General features: G+C 35.2%; 1 protein-coding gene across 9 annotated transcripts in view; it reads left to right on the top strand.

Annotated features, from left to right (window-relative positions):
* Positions 1-19,515, top strand: part of LOC145662650 (uncharacterized) — a 293,979-nt gene extending 274,464 nt beyond the window's left edge. For all 9 annotated transcript variants that reach the window (XM_081728436.1, XM_081728438.1, XM_081728437.1 and 6 more), the window contains 3 exons: positions 5,814-5,903; positions 12,920-13,013; positions 18,475-19,515. In XM_081728436.1, coding sequence (XP_081584562.1) covers positions 5,814-5,903; positions 12,920-13,013; positions 18,475-18,599 — 309 coding nt within the window. In that variant the 3' untranslated portion in view covers positions 18,600-19,515. The remainder of the gene's footprint in view (positions 1-5,813; positions 5,904-12,919; positions 13,014-18,474) is intronic.
* Positions 19,516-20,284: the final 769 nt, after the last annotated feature.

The raw sequence follows: 20,284 nt of genomic DNA, 5'->3' as shown, positions 1-20,284 counted from the left end.
GTACATTTTTAATCTACTCAGCTTTTGACAGAATAATTACACAAGTTCAAAATAACTAAAAATGAATTAAGAAACTTCATCTTTGCGTTGTCTTAACGATCTTTCGTTTTATATGCAATAGACATCCATGTGGTTTACATTACAATAAAACTTCAATTTCCTGTTGCCCTGTGGTTATATTAGTAAAATTTCATTCCAAATGTCAGCTTTTTTAATTTGCGTATACATTACTTATTAGTACCATAGAGAGAGGCATTGGGGTAAATTTTACCTTATTTTATACTTAAACAAATGGTAACGATGTGATGATGTGAAAATATCAGGGGGTGACAAGGCTTCACTTTGGTTTGGGTTTGGGGGAGGAGGAGGTTATGGAGGCGCACACATGTTTTTCGCCTAGGGTACAAAATATCCTAGAGCCGCCCCTGGTAGTATTTAATTTATCGGTAACTACCAGCCGAATCGAAACCAGACTGATGGACGAGTAGCCAATTGTCTAAGGAATAAAAGGTGGTTATTTTTGTGTCCGAACTCTTACAGGGACACAGGTAAGTACTGGCGCGATCTGAAGCAAATTGGTGTGCAAGTATCCCATTGCTCAAGGAATAAGGATCGCTATATTTAGTAGCCCAGCTCGATCAGGCACAGGCTCGGTTTGTATGAGATACTTTATTTGTACTTTCTATCGGAATTAATGTTTAAATAGATAAAAAGAGCAAAAGAGACTGTTTTACAGCTTTGTACGCCGGGAATTGCTGAGTTCGGCTCACCGACTATTTCCCCTTGTTAAAGTTCGATTCACTGTCACTGAGACAAGTATCTTCATAAAGCTCATGGAAGACTATTCGACCTTTCCTTCATTACTGTTTACATCAGTATAACGGCTCGTCATAAGCTTGTTCCCCTCCCCCTGCAGCATTTCAAGTCCAGCTTAAATTAATTTAAAGCATTAATCACTTCGACGCTTTGATCAGCGACTTGTACAGATTTCATAAAATGTTCATTAAGATTTAAGTCATTTTATTATTTGTGTTCATCCAGGATTATTTCAATACTAGTGGCAATTGACAGCACTAAATAGATTCTTCTTTCAGGTACGAGGGTTGGGGCAAAAGTCATTGTAATTTTATTTATTTTTTATTTTGTTTTATTTTATTTTTTGTTTTATTTTATTTTTTATTTTATTATTATTATTATTATTATTATTATTATTATTATTATTATAAAATCCTGTCACCACGGCATGGCGCGTCCTCAGGTTGCGGATCGAGAAGAAGGCCTCTAGATATAGAGGTTAGCTGCGAATATACTGAATAAGCAGTCGCGGACAGACGACTAGGAGTGGTCCTCCAGCTTGGGGGGTTTGGGTAAGGCTAACACCCTCATCCTGTAAAAAAAAAGGTACTTGTTCAGAAACATTCACAAAAGCCTCGGACAAGGACTGATAACTTGGCACGACATCAGCAAAAACAAATGGACATGAGATTTGGAACATGGAATATTAGAAGTCTTTATACAGCAGGCGCGTTAAAATCTGTAACGAGTGAGCTAGAGAAATACAGGATGGACTTAGTAGGAGTTCAGGAAGTTAGGGGGGAAGGAAATGGATCTGAGAATTCCGGAAATTTTACGTTCTTTTACGGAGAAGGAAATGAAAATCACCAGTTAGGAACAGGGTTTTTCGTTCACAAACGAATATTACCAGCAATTAAACGGGTTGAATTTGCTACTGACACTTTCTTTTATTACTCTTAAGGGGCGATGGTGTGATATTGTTGTTTTAAATGTACATGCTCCAACTGAAGATAAGGGTGACGATATAAAAGATAGTTTTTACGAAGAAGTGGAACGGATATTTGACCAACTCCCGCGATACCATATGAAGATTCTATTAGGGGATTTCAATGCGAAGGTAGGACGAGAGGATATTTTCAAACCGATTGTAGGGAACGAAAGTTTGCATAAGAAAAGTAATGACAACGGTTTTAGACTCGTGAACTTTGCAACATCCAAAAACCTAATCGTGAAGAGTACAAAATTCCCACATCGCGACGTTCATAAATACACTTGGACATCACCAGACGGAAAAACACATAATCAAATTGAACACGTTTTAGTAGATAGAAGAAGACAATCTAGCATAATTGACGTCCGGTCGTTTAGAGGGGCTGATTGTGACACTGATCACTACCTGGTAGTAGCGATAATACGGGAGAGATTATCGTTGAATAAAGGTAATATTCAATGTCCGAAAACGGAGAGATTTAATTTAAAGAAATTAGAAGAGAGCCAGGTAAGAGAGGAATACCAGATCGAAGTTTCGAATAGATTCGCGGTTTTAGAAGCCTCGGAGTGCAGTAGTGTCGAGGATACTTGGATTGAAATTAGAGATAGCATTAAAAGTTCAGCAATAGAAAAATTGGGACACGCGGAAATACGTAGGAACAAACCATGGTTCGACCAAGAATGCATTAAACTAGCAGAGAAGAGAAAACAGGCAAAATTACGGTGGCTACAAAATCCGAATGAAACAACTACACAAAATTTCGCAGATATCAGGCGGGAAACTTCCAAAACTTTTAGAACAAAGAAACGGGATTTTTTGAAAGCTAAAATTAAGGAACTTGAAGATAATAGTAAAAATAAAAATATTCGGGACATGTATAAGGGGATCAGCGAATTTAAGAAAGGCTATCAACCTCGTGCTTATATATTAAAGAAATCTGACGGAACAGTTCTCACCGATACGGATAGCCTCTTAAATAGATGGAAAGATTTCTTTGACGATTTGCTGAACACGCAGCCAAAAACTAATGTGCGTGGAGAAAAGGAGATACACACCGCAGAACCGTATATTCCAGAACCCAATCGAATAGAAGTGGAAGCCGCTATAAAGAAATTGAAGAAACACAAATCTCCGGGTGTAGATGAAATTCCGGCTGAGTTAATTTTAGCTGGAGGCGAAAAATTGTGGAACAAGATACACAAACTCATTCTCCTTATCTGGAACAAGGAAGAATTGCCACAAGAGTGGAAAGAATCAATCATTGTTCCAATTCACAGGAAAGGCGACAAAACTGACTGTAATAATTATCGATGCATTTCTCTTCTGTCAACATCCTATAAAATCCTTTCAAATATTCTGTTAGCAAGATTGACCCCATACGCAGATAAAATTATTGGAGATTATCAGTGCGGATTTAGACGAAATCGATCAACTATCGACCAAATATTTACCATTCGCCAAATACTCGAAAAGAAGTGGGAATACAATACCCCGGTACATCAACTATTTATTGATTTTAGAAAGGCTTACGACTCGGTTAGGAGAGAAACATTATACAACGTTCTTACAGAACTTGGAATACCGAGAAAGCTAATTAGATTAATTAAGATATGTTTAAGTGAATCCCAAAGTAAAGTCCGGGTAGGAAAGTTTTTGTCCACGAGCTTCCACGTCGAAAATGGCCTGAAACAAGGAGATGCGTTGTCGCCATTATTATTTAACTTTGTGCTGGAATACGCCATAAGGAAAATCGAAGATAGCAACCAGGGCCTAGAGTTGAACGGCATTCACCAGGTTATGGCATATGCAGATGTCAATTTAATAGGGGATGATAGGAGAACAGTAGAAATAAATGCAGAGATCTTATTAAACGCTAGCAGGGACATGGGTTTAGAAGTTAATGCAGAGAAAACTAAATACATGGAAGTGCGTCGGGACCGAATACGGCAAATTGTGGAGGCGTTAAAATATTAAATAATGCTTTTGATAAAGTGGATACTTTCAAATATTTAGGATCAATATTAACAGACGAAAATCATATTCACGAAGAAATTAAATGTCGACTAAAAGCAGGGAATTCGTGTTACTATTCGGTTCAAAATCTCTTGTTGTCGCGAATTCTGTCGAGGAATTTGAAGCTTAAAATATATAAAACGATAATCATGCCTGTTGTTCTGTATGGTTGTGAAACATGGTCGCTTACTCTGAGGGAAGAACATAGACTGAAAGTATTTGAGAACAGGATCCTGAGAAGAATATTCGGACCCAAGAGGAACGAGAATGGGGAATGGCGGAAGCTTCATAACGAGGAACTACATAGTTTATACGGTTTACCCAACATTGTTAGGGTCATCAAGTCTAGGAGGCTTAGGTGGGCAGGTCATGTAGCTAGAATGGAAGAAAGTAGAAACGCTTTCAAAGTCTTGACTGGTAGACCCATAGGAAAACGACCATTAGGAAGACCTAGGCGCAGATGGGAGGACAATATTAAGATGGATCTCGCAGAGATAGGAATACAAAGTAGAAACTGGATGCAATTAGCTAAGGATAGAAGTCAGTGGAGAGCTTTTGTGAACGCGGCACTGAACCTCCGGGTTCCATAGGCCATAGAGTTAGTTAGTTAGTTATTATTATTATTATTATTATTATTATTATTATTATTATTATTATTATTATTATTATTATTATTATTATTATTATTATTATTATTATTATTATTTGCATGCAGATATGTGAGCGAATCACAAAGTGGTGTGTGTCGCGTGAAAGTCATGCAGGCATAGTATGTATGCACAACAAAAGATGGCACTGATTCCTGGTAGTAGCACAGGGACTCTGTGAAATCACTTCTGTGGCGAGCATCGTGTGAGATAGAAGTGACCCGTGTTGACAATATGTCTATCGGTCACGAAAAAGTCATGAAATCAGAAGACGGTCATGAAAGTCAAGAAATTTAACTTTTGAGTCACGATTTTTTTTTATCTGGACAAATATAGAACAGACTGGAAAATTTTCTTCTATAAAACATCAAAATTCACCAAAAATGTCTATGGTCAACTTTAGATATTACCAAATCGCAGGCAAAGCAGTCTTATATCACATGCATGAAAATTCGACCTAATTTGCACTCAAATTTGCACTTGAGGATCTTACAAAGTTTTGTGGTTTGGTAAAGAAAAGGTCATGAAATTTCATTTTGGAATTTTAGTAGACACCCTGGTTGAGCAGGGTACATCAAGGTAGCCATTCTCCGAGGGAGAAATGCGAGAGAGAATATCTCAGTGAATTGGTGGAAGTCCATGGGAATCATGTCTACCATAACGTACTACCATAGCACGGGAGGAAAGTGTCAGCAAGAACGTGTGACAACCGGTGATCAGATACAGATGGTATTCATTGCCTTCCACGTCGTTGACAGCGTGCGGTGATCATTGCAGGGGACTTTGAAGGCCTTTAGCTCCCAATTTTGTCATGTCAACCGTAGAATAGGTGCATATGCTGTGCTATACTTACTAAAACACAGTGATTCGTATTTTGCACCTTGAAACCAGTATTGTCCTCTTATGTGAGACACAATGTTCGCCTGTTATTCCACGTCCACACATGTTCCTACCTCGTCCTTTCATATGTATATGTCGCATTTTCCAACCGGGCTGTTATATGCAAGAAACAAAATAGTTGTAATGACTTTTGCTCCACGTATATTGGATGTGTTAGTAGTAATAACAAAGATTGTGACAGTTTCACTTTTTGTGTAAGGTTGTAAATGGGAACCAAGACTATGAATTGTTTCGTTCTATACATCAGGACTTAAATTCTTATTATGGCCTTTTAATGTGTTTATAATTTGTTTCGTGATAGTATCGTATTTAGCAAGTATCTGAACCCGAGATAAAATATATAATTCCAGTAGGTGTTGAAATGGACATAAAACTGAAAAAAAGCAAGTCATTACATTTCTATGTAAGTTTTGAGCTAATGATATTAAGTTTGTACCCTAAAAAGTGGATTTTTTTTTTCTTTTCAGAGTATAAAAGTGGAACCAATTGAAATAGATGATGATGATGACGATGACACTCAGTCAACAGCAGCAACTGCAAGCAGTTCCTGTAATGACGTAAGCACTAATGTTCTATTTAATGTTTTCTAGCAGGTTTATTTCTGTCTTCAACCAAAACCATGAAAAAAAAAAAAAAAAGACATTGTAATGTAAACTCTCGTGTTTTCATCTGAATCTTCTAATAATAAGAATAAAAATATGGATTTCAAAGTTTATAAAAATCATGGAAACCCATATTTCTGATAAATTATATTATCTTTCCCAACTTTGTATTGTATCCTTTAGAATTAGCTGCTCATACTCACCTACAGTGTCATCCTTCTCTTTTGCTGCCCACCCTACTCATTCAGGTTCACACTACGGATCGTATTGCGGATTGTTTCGTATGTTCTGAAACCGTAAATACAGCCACTACCATATTAAAAATGTTTCCAAGTTTACATTTCATGCTTCAAGGATGACTAAATAAAGGGAAATAATAATTTACATCACATCATCACTTAAATATAACCTTTACAATGGTAATGTGTTGTCTGTCATCTTTCGTGCAATGTACTTAATTCAAAGCAGTTTTGGCAATAATCGCTTTGTAAATTGTAAGTAACTGCAGACGAAGAAATATTGCGTTACGTTTATAAAAAATTGTTATATAATAAACTAATTTTATTATTAACTGTTATTTTGGAAAAATGTAATGATAAAAGAAATTAAATCAATTAATTCTGCGATATTTTGTCAGGGGATATTTACTTACATGGTCCTACACACAAATATTCAATAACTCATTCTGGGATTAGATTAGCAACTGCAGTACAGCCGACGTTTCGATTCGCTATTTGTAATGAATGAAGCAAGTAGGGAAGAACGGTGCGTGATGGAGAGCTGTAACTTTAACCCTCAGTCGCTGACTTTAAAGTAAATGACTAAAAGCGGCCGTGAAGTTCAACGTAAAGTCTCGATTAAGTAGTGAATGAACTAGGTTCAACCTTTAAGGCCGATTTTTGGAGTTTATCTTCGTTGATCTTGGTTAGTCTATACTACTGAACCTAATGTACTGTACTTGCATTTTTCAATGATGCAACATAATTCCTTGAACTGCGTGCAGTATGACCGTTCATGATTGTGCTATCTGTTTCTTAAAATGTTGTTTGAAACGCCGTTGTACTGTGATGAGGGAGCTTCCACTACTGAAGAACGCCTCCACGATGTACGAAATTTAAGTGGGGGTGCACATCACGATGATTATCTGCAACAATGAAAGAAAATTGTATTAGTAATTAATTTCCAACCTTATACTTCCTGTTAAGTTAAATGAAAAACATACATAACTGTTATTAATTGCAATTCAAAATATAAATATGTCCCATCAATATGGCCCACCCTGTATTAAGAGTAGGTTAGGTATGTTTTACTTAGATAAACAATGGAAGGTTTATATTTCTTTAGTACAAAAATATATAATCAGTCACAAATAAGTAAATGAATATGTATTTGCAATAGTTGTACAGTATTTGCACTTAGTTTTCCTTTGGATGACATACACTGAAGCTACATATGTTCAGCAAACATCCGTTCATTGTATATAGCACGACTGTGTGGACAGGGCCGGCCTTAAGCCGATTGGACCGATTGCTTCCAATCGGGCCCCGCGCTAGTGTCGTCTACTCTACTGCCCAGTCTAATCTAATCTCCAGTCCCGTTTTAATTATTAGGCCCAGAGCAAGCAAATGGGTTGTGGTCGCTATGACTAAATTTTGCTCCTAATACATGTAATTAATACAGGCCACTCTGCTAACCGGGCTCCCAGCCAAGTGGCCATGGTACCGTTAAGATTGCTCTGATACTCTCGGTTGTCAAATAAACACAACAACATATTACAATACAAGTAAACTCATGTCCAAAATTATTGTCGCATGTCTATAAATATGTTGTTGTAGGAATATAATTTGAAAACGAATTCGCCCGGTATTTCTTACAATGTTATATGTGTATAATCGGCAAAAGCATGTATGTGGCAAATTTCATGTCAAAAGAGCAGTAAATAAGAACAATAAAACGAAAATAAAACTTTTTTGTCCATTTAGCAACATTTGGTTTACTCATTCTAATTTTCGTATTTATAATTTTTTTCCTATGAAATTTATCACAAATATACAATTCCCGATTATACACATAGTATCACTATTAAAAATACCCTGCAAAATCATTATCAAGTTATATTCTTACAAGAAGACAGTTATAGATACGCGACAATCATTTTGGACATGCATGTACATCCATGGACTCCACAAGGAAAGGTATGGCTTCTCCCTAACAAGTTAATGAATAGCTTGTATTAAGTTTCCGGGCATAAGCAAATATTTTCTGAATTTAATGTTGCAGTAGTTTTTTGCGCGTTTACAACTTCTGTTGTAAAAATAGATATTATGCCTAGGAAGTATTCTGCACACCAATAACACTCCCCAAAATTTCCTTCCATACACCCCTGGACGCAAAAATATTGTTCTCATTGAGTTTGTGTGAAAATGCCATTGCCCCTCACCGCACTGCACTGCTCACTAGTGTACATTAAGTTTTCTTGACGAATTATTTTCAAAAAGATACAGTTGTTAAGAAATTTTTGAACCGACGAATTCATATCAATGTGCATTTTATTATGTGTTTCAAATAAAAAAAAAACTAATACAAACATTGTATTTCTCGTAATTCTAGTCCAATTTGATATATTGCATGACCCCCTTCGTATTTAAAAAAGTTGAGCGAGATACAAGGATGGCTGATTTCAAGTTGGCGGCCATGATAAGCATACCCTCAAATAGATGTCTACTTGCTCCCGGTGTCGGTTAATGATTTTTGTTCTTTTTCATTCCTTTGTGTTAATGATTTTTTTCATTGTTGTGGCTTATTCTGATCAATCAGCTTTTTACCCACTGCGGCCATCTTTACGGACAGAAGCATTTTAAATTTTGTTTATGCTCTTTCTCGGTATTCCACACTTCTTTGCCAAGTTTGGTCAAAAAACTAGTTTACCCCATATCGATAGGTTTACTTGTAAGAGAAGAAAATTATGAAATACTGGCACAGAGCTTCTTGAAAAATTACAAGGCACAAAGGCGAAATATTTATTATAATATTCATTCCCTGTTAGCGTTTCCATCTGCGTTATTTGTCTGAAAGTTAGCTGTCATAAGCAATGATCGTTTTCACCAGAATATGTTGTAGATGGAAAAATATTATAATGGGAAATAGGTATAACCACTAGACCAGCTGGGAGAGCGCAAGATTATATATATATAGATATATATATATATATATATATATATATATATATATATATATATATATATATATATATAGATATAGATATATATATATATAGATATAGATATATATAGTGATTTTACAGAGCTTGGTGCAAGTTATTTGTAAACCTGGGGCCTCGCAAAATGTTCCCAATCGGGCCCCGCACCACCTAAGGCCGGCCCTGTGTGTGGGGATCAATTTATATAATACTTCACTATTGTGTTGTATCAAAACAGGTTAATGATTTCCATGTAATTATTTTCGTATGTTTCTTTCCTCTTTCTAATAATAATCCTTGCGTATTGAACGTGACCATAAAAATCCTTTCAAAATCTGCAAACAAGCGATTATTGAATCAACGCCGACCTTTGAGGTTGTCTAAATACGAGGGACTTCGCACGATTAGCGAAGTGTAGAACCACTCGTCCTACAGGCGATCTTTTAAAAAGAGTTTTGCATTTATACAAAGAACCGAACTACACGGAATTGTGGATGGAGTTCAGTTCCTAGTTGCAGTTACCAGGTAAAGTTTTCCCAACAAATATGACGCTACTCAGCTAGATGACTGTACGTACTGTAAAATACCAAGCTGATTTCATTTAAACATACGTCGTATAGTGTTTCATTATTAGGATGTTCTATTGCCGATTATGAACAGAAAGTAGTATGAACGTGTTAATGTTTGGATAGAAGTAAGTCCAATATTTGAAATAAAATCTGTTTTTTGTTAACACTCGGTGGCGTCTACGTTTTTCTTGGTTGAACTTGAGCATCTCTTTTCAGCACAGAAGTTGTGCGAGACGTGGACGTACAACTTGTGCTGGAAAGAGATGACCTCCGTAATACATTCAAATTTTAATACTCTCCACTTAATCCGAGACAGCGTACAGTTTAGGCGTGTCTACTTGCATTCAATCCCAAGACGCAGGAGTTAGCGTTGAAGTGTGGTTGTGAATTAATACGAGGGAGGTCACTTGTTGCTGCTTTATTGTGGTCCGAATTCCCAATGTTGAAAGAAATTCTCAAATTTAACCGACGGGCTAGGAAAGTTAACACTCATATAATTTATTAAAACACAAGGTGCTCGAGGAATCCCTAACCATTTCTGGGAAGGAGCACTTAAATTCAAATGAAGTGTTTGTAATATCAAAGAAGACATCATAAGTCAGAGAAATCACAGCAGTTCGACATGGCCACCCTCCATATCCAAACAGAGTTGCCAGCTCTCTGCAATACACCTGAACATAGGAATTGCTGAATTGGAAGAGGCTCACCACGGTTCTGAGTAGCACGCTCGCCTTATCTAGCACCGCAGAGAGATGGCAAATCTGTTTGGATACGAAGGGCCGTCATGTCGAATTGCTGTGATTTCATTGGCGTATTGACGGTGAGATGTCTCCTTTGATATTATACAAACCTCATTTGAATTCAAGTGCTCCTTCCCAGAAATGATTAGGAACTTCTCGGGCACCCTGTATAAATTAAATGGACTTGGCGGTTTCATGTGCCTCCATTAATATATAACTCACAACACTTATGCTTTCATTATGAAGTTATGTCCAACTATCTCACAAAACGCCAATGGATCACTACTCCGTGGTTTATTTTTTTTTTTATTATTATTTTTTTTTTCATAAGAATTTTATTTAAATATTCATACGCTTTTATCTCCACGCACCACTAAATGTTTTCTGAGTGTATAATTCAGGAATTTTTGCAAGGGATAACTTTGTTCGAAAGAAGAAATGTATTATTTTAAAATGAGTGCCTTACAATAACTAATAATCCAATGTATTTTTCATGTTGTCTAATTCAATAAATCTTGTAGTTTATGCGTTTGTTTTACTGTCAAAAATATATAATGTGTGTAGCTGAAAGCGTGATTATATAAATCAATACAGAAATTTTAAATCAAATAACATACCTTCGTAGTTTCTATGCAATATTCAGATATATTTCATTGAGCTTTTGTTGTATTCAGAGCAAGGAATTCTGATGAAATGTATATTTATGTAAGGGTTTACGCTGATCCCTAAATAACAAAGCAACATATATTCGGTACAAGTAAAATGTGTTGAGGTCGGAGTAAGCTTGTTCAGTGTAAGTTATTATTTGTAGCAGATTAAAACTAGTTCATATATTCATGAATGAAGGGAAATAGTTTTAAAAATTAATAAAATTAATGATTGAAAATACGTTAAACGTACTTTTAATCTTGATTTATTCGTATTATTTCAGTATAAATAATGTGTGGGGCATTCCATGTTAAATCATTACATATTAAATATAATAATTGCTCGATCATCAGATATTTTTTTTTTTAGTTTTTTATACTTTCACCAAAAATTATTTATTAATGACATATTAAGAAATATTACCAAATCTTTTTCATCTGTCGCCATCTAGGATTTACTCATCTTTCTTCACTGTTCGTATGAAAATTAAAGTTTGCTGTGGTGTAGAAAACAAGCAGTTACACGGTTACCATGAAAGATAGAAAGTTTGTACTATCTGAAAGCAGAGATATTGATCTTTCATAAAACATATACGGGGGGGTCCGGAATTCGCGTAACTCAAACTTTGAAACATCAGAACTTTTGAACTGTATGTTCTACCTAAGGAAGGCCTGTCTGGATATTTCTGAGGATACCCCATGGAGAGTTGGGTCGACATTGACTCTCACTAATGCCAGAAACATACGGAGCTGATGAAAATGTATACAAAACTTGAAAAATCACGAGTTGAAGATGGATGTGGCATGTTTGTGGACAAATGGGAATGTATTTTTCTGAAACAAGAATGACATTAATACCATGTGCTGAGTTCCCACGATCATTATAATTGCGTTTGTTAGAAAATAAATCTTATCTGGTATTATGGCGTAATATAACAACACCGACGATATTAACACATGTAGCTGGCACCAACTGTTCTGCGAAAAGACCGTTACAAACAAACCAACTTGCAGATCATTGAGGAATTCATTACTAGGGCCAGGTAGATTATGACTGCACTTGGTGTCAATGTGTCATTCTTGTTAAAGAACGATACATTCCCACCCAGCCAACTTAGTAACATTCCCATTTGTCTACAAACAATGCCACATCTGTCTCGAATTCGTAATTTTTCACGTTTCGTATATAAATAAACATCACTTTCATATGTTTCTGACATTCGTGAGGACTATTGTCGCACTCCCTCCCATGGTTTAATCTGAAAAATATGCACATAGGGATGCCTTTCCTGGATGGAAATTTAATTTCATTCTCACTTACGGTTGACTTTACGGATACTCTGTATAAAGGCAGGATAATGGTTTGGTGAAAGGTATGTTCAAGGTCTCGAATGCAAGCATGAAAAGTACAAAATTTGCCTATTTCGAAAGCATGTAAAATCAAAAGTATTTGAAACCATAGGATGGGATTTTCCGTACAAGACGTATGCTAGAAGGGTTTTCAGAAATGGTCAAACTATAGCTAGAGTTTAAGGTCCCTCATGCCAATTTTTGACTTCGAAAATAATTTTAAAATTTCAAATTTTTCAGAAAGGAGAAAAAAAAATGTTACTTGTGAATAGAAACTGGATTTTTACAGGCTCTGAAAATCCTAAAATCCTTACCTACCTACCTACCTCTCTCTCTTTCTCTCTCTCTCTCTACATACATACCTGATAGTCGAGCAATTCCCTCCCCCCCCCCGGCCTTGATGATTTGACACGGAATGGCCTGTATTTCATTTGAGGGGATTTTTAAACAAAACGTTAAATTTCAGACATATCCGGAAGGCGGGGACACTGGTCAGGACGGAGGAGGAACTGGAAATGAAGGAGCATCAAATGAGACTGAGACTGGCGATGGAGGACAAGGTTAGTAGAGAGTTAGATTTGCATGAGTAAAAGTGAGTATTAAGTAAGTTTCATACATACATATATGCAATATTGATTTGCATTATAGTCTTTCTAAATTGCAACCCACCCGAGTTCGAGAAATACTATTTTTTAACAACTGTATATTAATATACTAATAGAAGAAAATTTCAAGCAAAATCTAAACTACGCTGGTGCTGGAGCATATAAAATTTATATTAGGATAATAGGAATCATTTAAATTTCTTGTACCTTGATCTGCTGCACACATGTATCTTAATTTTGACTATTACACATCTTGGTTGAATAATGAAAGAACTTCGGAAAGTTAAGATGTTCGCTTTCAAGACCAGTAAAAAGTAGTTACTGAATTGACGATTTTATGGAATAAGTTACAGAGAATATTCCTTTTGTTCCCTTGAGCTATATACAGGGTGATTGTAACTGGTTACAAATTCTTTTGTGATTGGCATTTCATTAACTTGATGCTCTAACTTGTCAGAAATTATGTATTAGACGACACAGAAGGCATTGCTCCAACTGGACGACCGTCTAATAAGGAAAGAAGGGGATAAATATACCAAGAGTAGCTTGAAGGAGAGGGAAGGTAGGATAAAAATTTATAAAATCAGATTCATTTGTACATTGTTAACCCATAATTTTTCATATTCTCAGGTTACATATACCTCTTATCTTTAAATGAAATTTTCATTAATACGTCTGACGTATGTTCTGCATCCATCCTACTTTCACAGTACATTGATGGATAGTGACAATCGTTAATTTAGTTGAACTTTAACCTGAACACAGGCATGGTGCCATATCAGGACATACAATGAATTCCATTGGATATTGACCGGTAACACTCTGAGTGGAGACTAATACATCAAAACTCAGCCTTTAGTATCAGCTTACAATGCCAGATATTTGTATCCTAGTAGCGATATGGGAAACTGCGTTGAATTCTTGTTCTAAAGAATGAGACATGGGCGCTGTAAACAATAAGTATTGGGAAGCTTTGCTCTCAATTTTTGTTATTTATAATTCATTACTTTTGACAATTTTACTATTTGTGACAATCTTATTACACTGTTTTTCAATTTTAATATATTCGTGCGCCGCTTATCCTTTATTATTACATTAACAGTGGGAAAAACAATTATATTTTAAACAGGCAAATTCGGCCATTTTGGCTCATGCCATTTTAATACATATGCTTACTTCAAACGCTTTAAAACAAATTTAGTGAAATAGTCCACAAGACTCTACGGCTGGGACTTCCTTTATAAATCTTCCGAATGGGATATAACTGAAACTGAACTGAAGAATGAGACGTTAATGCCTGTTTATGCTTTCTACAATACCAATGTACTTGTTGAAAATAAGTTTAAGAAATTGACCCTCATTGCATTTAGCTACCCTCTGTATTATGAACCCTGGGTCAGCCAAATTTGCCATTGAAAAATGCTTACATAAATTCTTTTGTAAACACTACATACCGTCGTCTACCAGGCCATTTATTACTGCAATACAGGGTGGCCCAAAAGTACGTATACACCGCTGCTTGACCAAATATAATATTCTAGCTTATGGGTTAATTTACCACGGCTGTTCTGAGCCTAAGATATAAGTAAAAAGGCTTTAAGAACAAGTAATGAAGAAACTAAGTTTATCTGATGGATAGCAATAAGAAATTATATAAAAGCTTTGAGTTAATCAATACCGGGCTGTATACCTACTTTTAAGCCACCCTATAGTTCTTACATTAATACGACTAAGGAATTTAGGAGCTAGAGTGAACGAGCATATAAAAGGCAAAGCTTCAGAAATTCGTTGTTTCTGACTTATCAAAACATCAGGGTATGGCCAAACATAAGTTAAGGAAAGTCAAAGTTATTATTAAGGAAAAGAAATATATTCATATCGTACTACATTACAGTTAAATACCCAGCATGAAATTTGGACAAAGGCAACCTCGAAAAGAATTGGGATTTATGTACAGTATCATTCACAAACTCAAAGTTCTATTATTTTAAATTTCATAGTTAACAATTTTTTCAGATTCATGGAAGTTGATGCAATTTGCCTATGGGTTAAAGATGAAGATGATGATGATGATCATTGACACTGAAGAAAAGTGTAACTTTTTAAATTGTATGAAACGTCTAAATAGTGCCATCTTGTATTATTATTTTCATGTTTGCTACTAACTTGTCAATGTGCAGGTGTAGAGAGCACCAGCAATTTAAAAACTGTTGATTTTTAGTGTTTTCTGTTAAAAGGCGACTTAAGTTAAATAAAATATAAATATATTTGTGAAGCCTGAGGGTTGCCTAAATCATACTAAGAATATAATAATACGATTAGGATTCCCAGAACACACAATAAGCAGTAATTGGAAGTCTCACCACACAAAATGTGCCAAAATTTATCTGTGCTAAATAATAATAATAATAATAATATGAATAGAATTGTAAACTTATGAGGACTTCTATTTCATTACTGTAGTAATTTAGAATAATAAGTATTTTTCTTTGCTTAAATTGCTATGCAAAACTTCTAAACTTTCATTGCTATATAAGTTTAAATTTGTTCACCAGCGCACTTCGCAAAAAAAAAAAAAAAAAAAAAAAAAAAAAAAAAAAAAAAAAAAAAAAACCAACCTAATGTGTGTTGCACTTACCTATTCATAGGAGAGTAATCCAGTTGCAACTTGGAACACAAGCCGTTCCAGAATCCTTTTCGAGTTCCAATACATTTTTTTTTCTTTAAAATAACAAACTGATTACTTCTTCTTAGATCCCACAAACTCGAATGATTTTAACAGTGAATACACTGAGCAAGGCTAATGTGATAATATAAAAAGCACAATCACAAACGTGTAATAGCTTCAACACACTTACTGTGTCTTCATCAGACTTCTAGCTACTTGGGAGTCTGTCATCTCTTATGTACCTTTCGGAGATCAACTTTCTACTTAGGTTCCTCTCCTGTATCAAAATGAACACTTGTGTGTTTCACTTTCGTCTTGTTAAGCAGCACATGTGTCCAAATAAAAATACCTGTTTTGCTGAACACATCCTTGACCTTTAATTATCCTTGTTTCCGGATACCTTATTCATTTGTCCTTCTGCTTTACGTAAAATCTTCCCTTTTTTATTTATGGTAAATCCTCCATTCCAATTCATCGTCTTGTCTTCAGCCTCCGTATTTTTTCGTGGCTTCTTTCAGTTTTCTCAGCAAAGCCCTGTTCTCTGCTTATATGACTTTTGCTCTGCCCTCTCCTATTCTGTGGTTTCTCTCTTTCTGATGCTTGTATATTGCGTTGTCTCCTTTTAGTCTTCGTCATCCTCGTGCTTCTTTATCCTCTCTTCCGTCTTCTTTTTTGTCTCTCCTGTGTAAATTTTGTTATTCGCGGACTCCACATTATATAGGCCTATTACTCCGCTTTGACCATTTTCCATTATTGCTTTTCTCTTGATTTTTCTGATTACTTCAATTCTGCTTTCTCCTTTCCTGTATATCCAAATTCCTGCTTTTCGAGATATTCTCTTAGTGTTTCTTTGCCCAAGCTCTCTATACAAAACCACTTCCTGTTCTTACCTTCTTCCTCTTCCTCCCTCTTTCTTGCTATGTTCCTTCTTATGCTATCCTCTTAATTATATCCGTTTTGCCTTAGTTGGGTCCAAAACTTCTTTAAAGAAGGGAGAGTACACTGTTATTTAGCCCTGATGATAAGAGTTGTGTCTCCTAGTGTTAGGAGAAAAGAAATATTGTAGATAATAGATGGGTGAAAAGAAAGAAGATTGGAAGAGTAAGAAAAGGATTAGAGGCATTGTGGGAGAATGGATACTGTATAACAATTTTATGGGTTAAAGAATGTAAAAATTAAGGAAGAACTAAACACAGAATCTTGTTTGATTCTAGTACTATCAGATATAGTAAGGAGTCAACGGGAGAAGGAGATAATAGAAAGAGGGGAAGAAAGGCTGCTTCTTCTTTTTTTTAGTTATGAAGATGACTGTTTAGGACTACGGAGAGGAATGGAATGAAAAGAATGGAATAGAAAGCAGTAGATTAGAGAAAGGGATAGAAGAAAAGGAAATAATCTAAATATCAAAAGAAAACAGACACATCACAAAGAGACCACAGAATAGGATGGGGAGGTGCAGAAGTCATAGAAACAGAAAACAGGACTTCAGCGAGAAAATAGAAAGGAGCCAGTAAAAATTATGGAGGCAGGAGATGAGGATTAATTAGAATGGAGGAATTGCCATAAATAAAGAAGATTTTACATAAAGAAGAAGAAAGGACAAATGAATAAGGGAACCATAAACAGGAATAGTTAAAGGCCAAGGATGTACTCAGTAAACAGTATATTTTTGATTGGGCACCTGTGCTAGTTAACAAGGCGAAAGTGAAGGGAAAAAATGCCTATTTTGATGAAGGAGAGGAACCTAAGTAGAAAGTTAATCTCCGGGAGGCATATAAGAGGTGACCAACTCCCAAGAATCAGGAGGAGTGGAAAATCTGATGATGACACAGTTAGTATATTGAAACTGCTACGTGTTTCTGATTATGTTAATTTTATATTATCACAATAACCTTGATCAGTGTGGTATGTTATTTTAACAATATGGAAACAAGGCCTGCTAGAATAGTTACAGGATACTTCTCGGAACTGAGGGGGAAAATAGACAAATAGATTTTAAGGTAAAATATTAACAAATAACAATACTTGAATAAAAACTAACTTTTTAGGGTCATGGCGAATACACCATACAGTCATATTTTAACATTTTATAAATTTTGTATTAAGCTTTCTGGATTTTTTTATTTTTATTTATTTATTTATTGTTTTTAGTCAATGTCTCCTAAAACGTACATTATGTTCCTTTCAGTATCATTAAGACCTGGTGAGATATAAAAGCTCCCGATCTAATGGTTTGTCTGCAGTGTACAGCAGTGGTTTCCAATCTGGTGTAACTGATGACACTTTATTGTACGCCAACGACATTGCGACACACTTTTTATTCTTTTTTATAATCAGTGGCGTATACAGTTTGATCATGAGAAGGTTCAAGCATTGAATCTCTGATTCTTTCAGGACACGAATGATTTTTGTATGTATGCCTTAATATAGCCAGATTTTTACATTCATCATAATATCTTACTCAAAGGGATTAAAACTCCGAAACTCTCCTTACGTACGTCGCTATTAATAGTGCAAGACTCGTTTCTAGAAACTATTGATTCATTAAGTTCCAACATTTCGCTACACACCCTATGGGACTCCGCGACACACCGGTTGGGAACCACTACTGAACAGAGTTTTGGATTATAAGAAACCAAGTATTATGATTTCTGTATGTATCCTCTCCATCGTAGGATACTTAGAACCGCCACTAGATACAATCGGAACTAATATTTATACTTTTTTTTTTTCTTTCTTGGTGAATAGGATACGGAGCGGAAGACTCAGGTGAGAATAGTGACTACCAACAATACCAAAGTGAGTGTCAGGATTTCGAAGGGACAGAAGATGAAATTTTGCCAGATCGTAAACCTGGCATTGGAACAGTATAGTTCTCTCCGTAAAGGAATGAAGTTCTAGGACAGTGAAGCGTGTGAATATGAGCGCGAGTGTTTTTTATCTTTAGTGTAGTGTGTTTTACCGAATGAGTGAAGTAAGGTAGACTTTGAACTCATTATCTTTCCTGATCTTATTCTTCGATATATTTTTTACTAAATCTTTTTTGTTTGAGTTCTAAGAGGTAAAAATATTTGATTAAAAAGACTAAAATCTGTAATAATTCTTACTACTATGCCACAAGCGTCAGTAAAATGCGTACTGTTATGAATATTGAACGAAATCTAAAACATGTGATTGGGACTGTTATGAGATAGTGTAACTGAAAAATGTTCAATTCTAACCATTGTATTAATACAAACTACTTTAAGAAAATTCAGCATACTAAGTACATTTTTTTTAATTCACTAGATCTGTTACATTATTACGCAATACTTTTCTTTATGAAAGGAGCGACAGTTTAGCTGCATATTTTTCTTGTATTATTACTATGAACTTGACATGAATATTTTTTTCTACAGTTACCCTTTTTAAGGATACTGAAAATAGTTAATTGCTCTTTGGTTTAGATTTGGTTTCCTCAACGAAATAAAACTAATTTATTGTATCAGTATTTCTGTTTATTTCACGAACGTTATACTTCTGAGCACATTGGTGTATTTGTAGAAGAAACTTTTGTTATTATCTAAGCCAATTGTGGAAATCATTTTATATTAGAAAAGTTAATGTCATTTTTGTAAAATTCCATTTATTGCTTAGAAATGCAAAACTGATTACTTCAGTGTCATGATTATGCGAGTCAAATCGTCATATTCTATGAAATAAGTTTGTATGTGAAATGTTGTATTTTAACTTTAATTCTATTTACGCTATAAACAAAAGTAAATAAATCGACTTTTGTAAATAAACAAATATCGAAAGTGTTTCTGTATTAGGATAAAACTTAACCAACTTAACTATGGCACTGTCAATATACTTCCACATATATGACCGAGACCCCCTTTTGCGACACAGAGAACTACGCAAAATTGAAAATGTTGTGTGTGTTCGTTACATTAGTGTAGTAATTATTCTTATATCGGCGGTAAATCTTCGCTCTCAATATCTCATATGCAGAGTGTCGACAAACCTGGAAAATGGGAAATATCAGGGAATTAGAGAAGACGGGGGGAAAATCAGAATTTCGAAGAATGATTTTTTTTTTTTAAACATTTAAAATGAAAATTCTAGGATTTGGGAGGTGGTTAACTGCCTGGTTTTTAGTTGCCAACTTCAAACTTAGAAACTTACCTGTATTGCCCACTAACGATGTTTAACCCTAGACTACACAAGGTATTTTTCCCCTTAATTTACGCAAGATAAGCCTCTGAGGCTCATGGTAATTTTTATGATTATTTTAGTATACACTTTCGCTTTTTAAAGAACAATGTTATATTTTCTTTGTAATCTTTGTGTAAGTATTTATTTCAACACATTTTATAATACAGGGTGAGTCAAGAGTCCTTGGACACCTCCATAAATTTGAAAATCGACGGGAAAAGTAAAAAGTGATGATGGGAACAGAGGTTTGATGAGGGTTCGCAACTTTTGGAGTGTCATTCATGGCCGCCATATTGAAATCCGCCATTTTGGATTCAAGTCAATTTTTTTAAATGGGAAGGGGGTGTATGATACATCAGAT

This window comes from Thermobia domestica, chromosome 10 (assembly GCF_964235325.1).
Source record: "Thermobia domestica chromosome 10, izTheDome1.hap1.1, whole genome shotgun sequence".
NCBI lineage: Eukaryota > Metazoa > Arthropoda > Insecta > Zygentoma > Lepismatidae > Thermobia > Thermobia domestica.
This window is presented reverse-complemented; position numbering and strand designations above follow the sequence as displayed.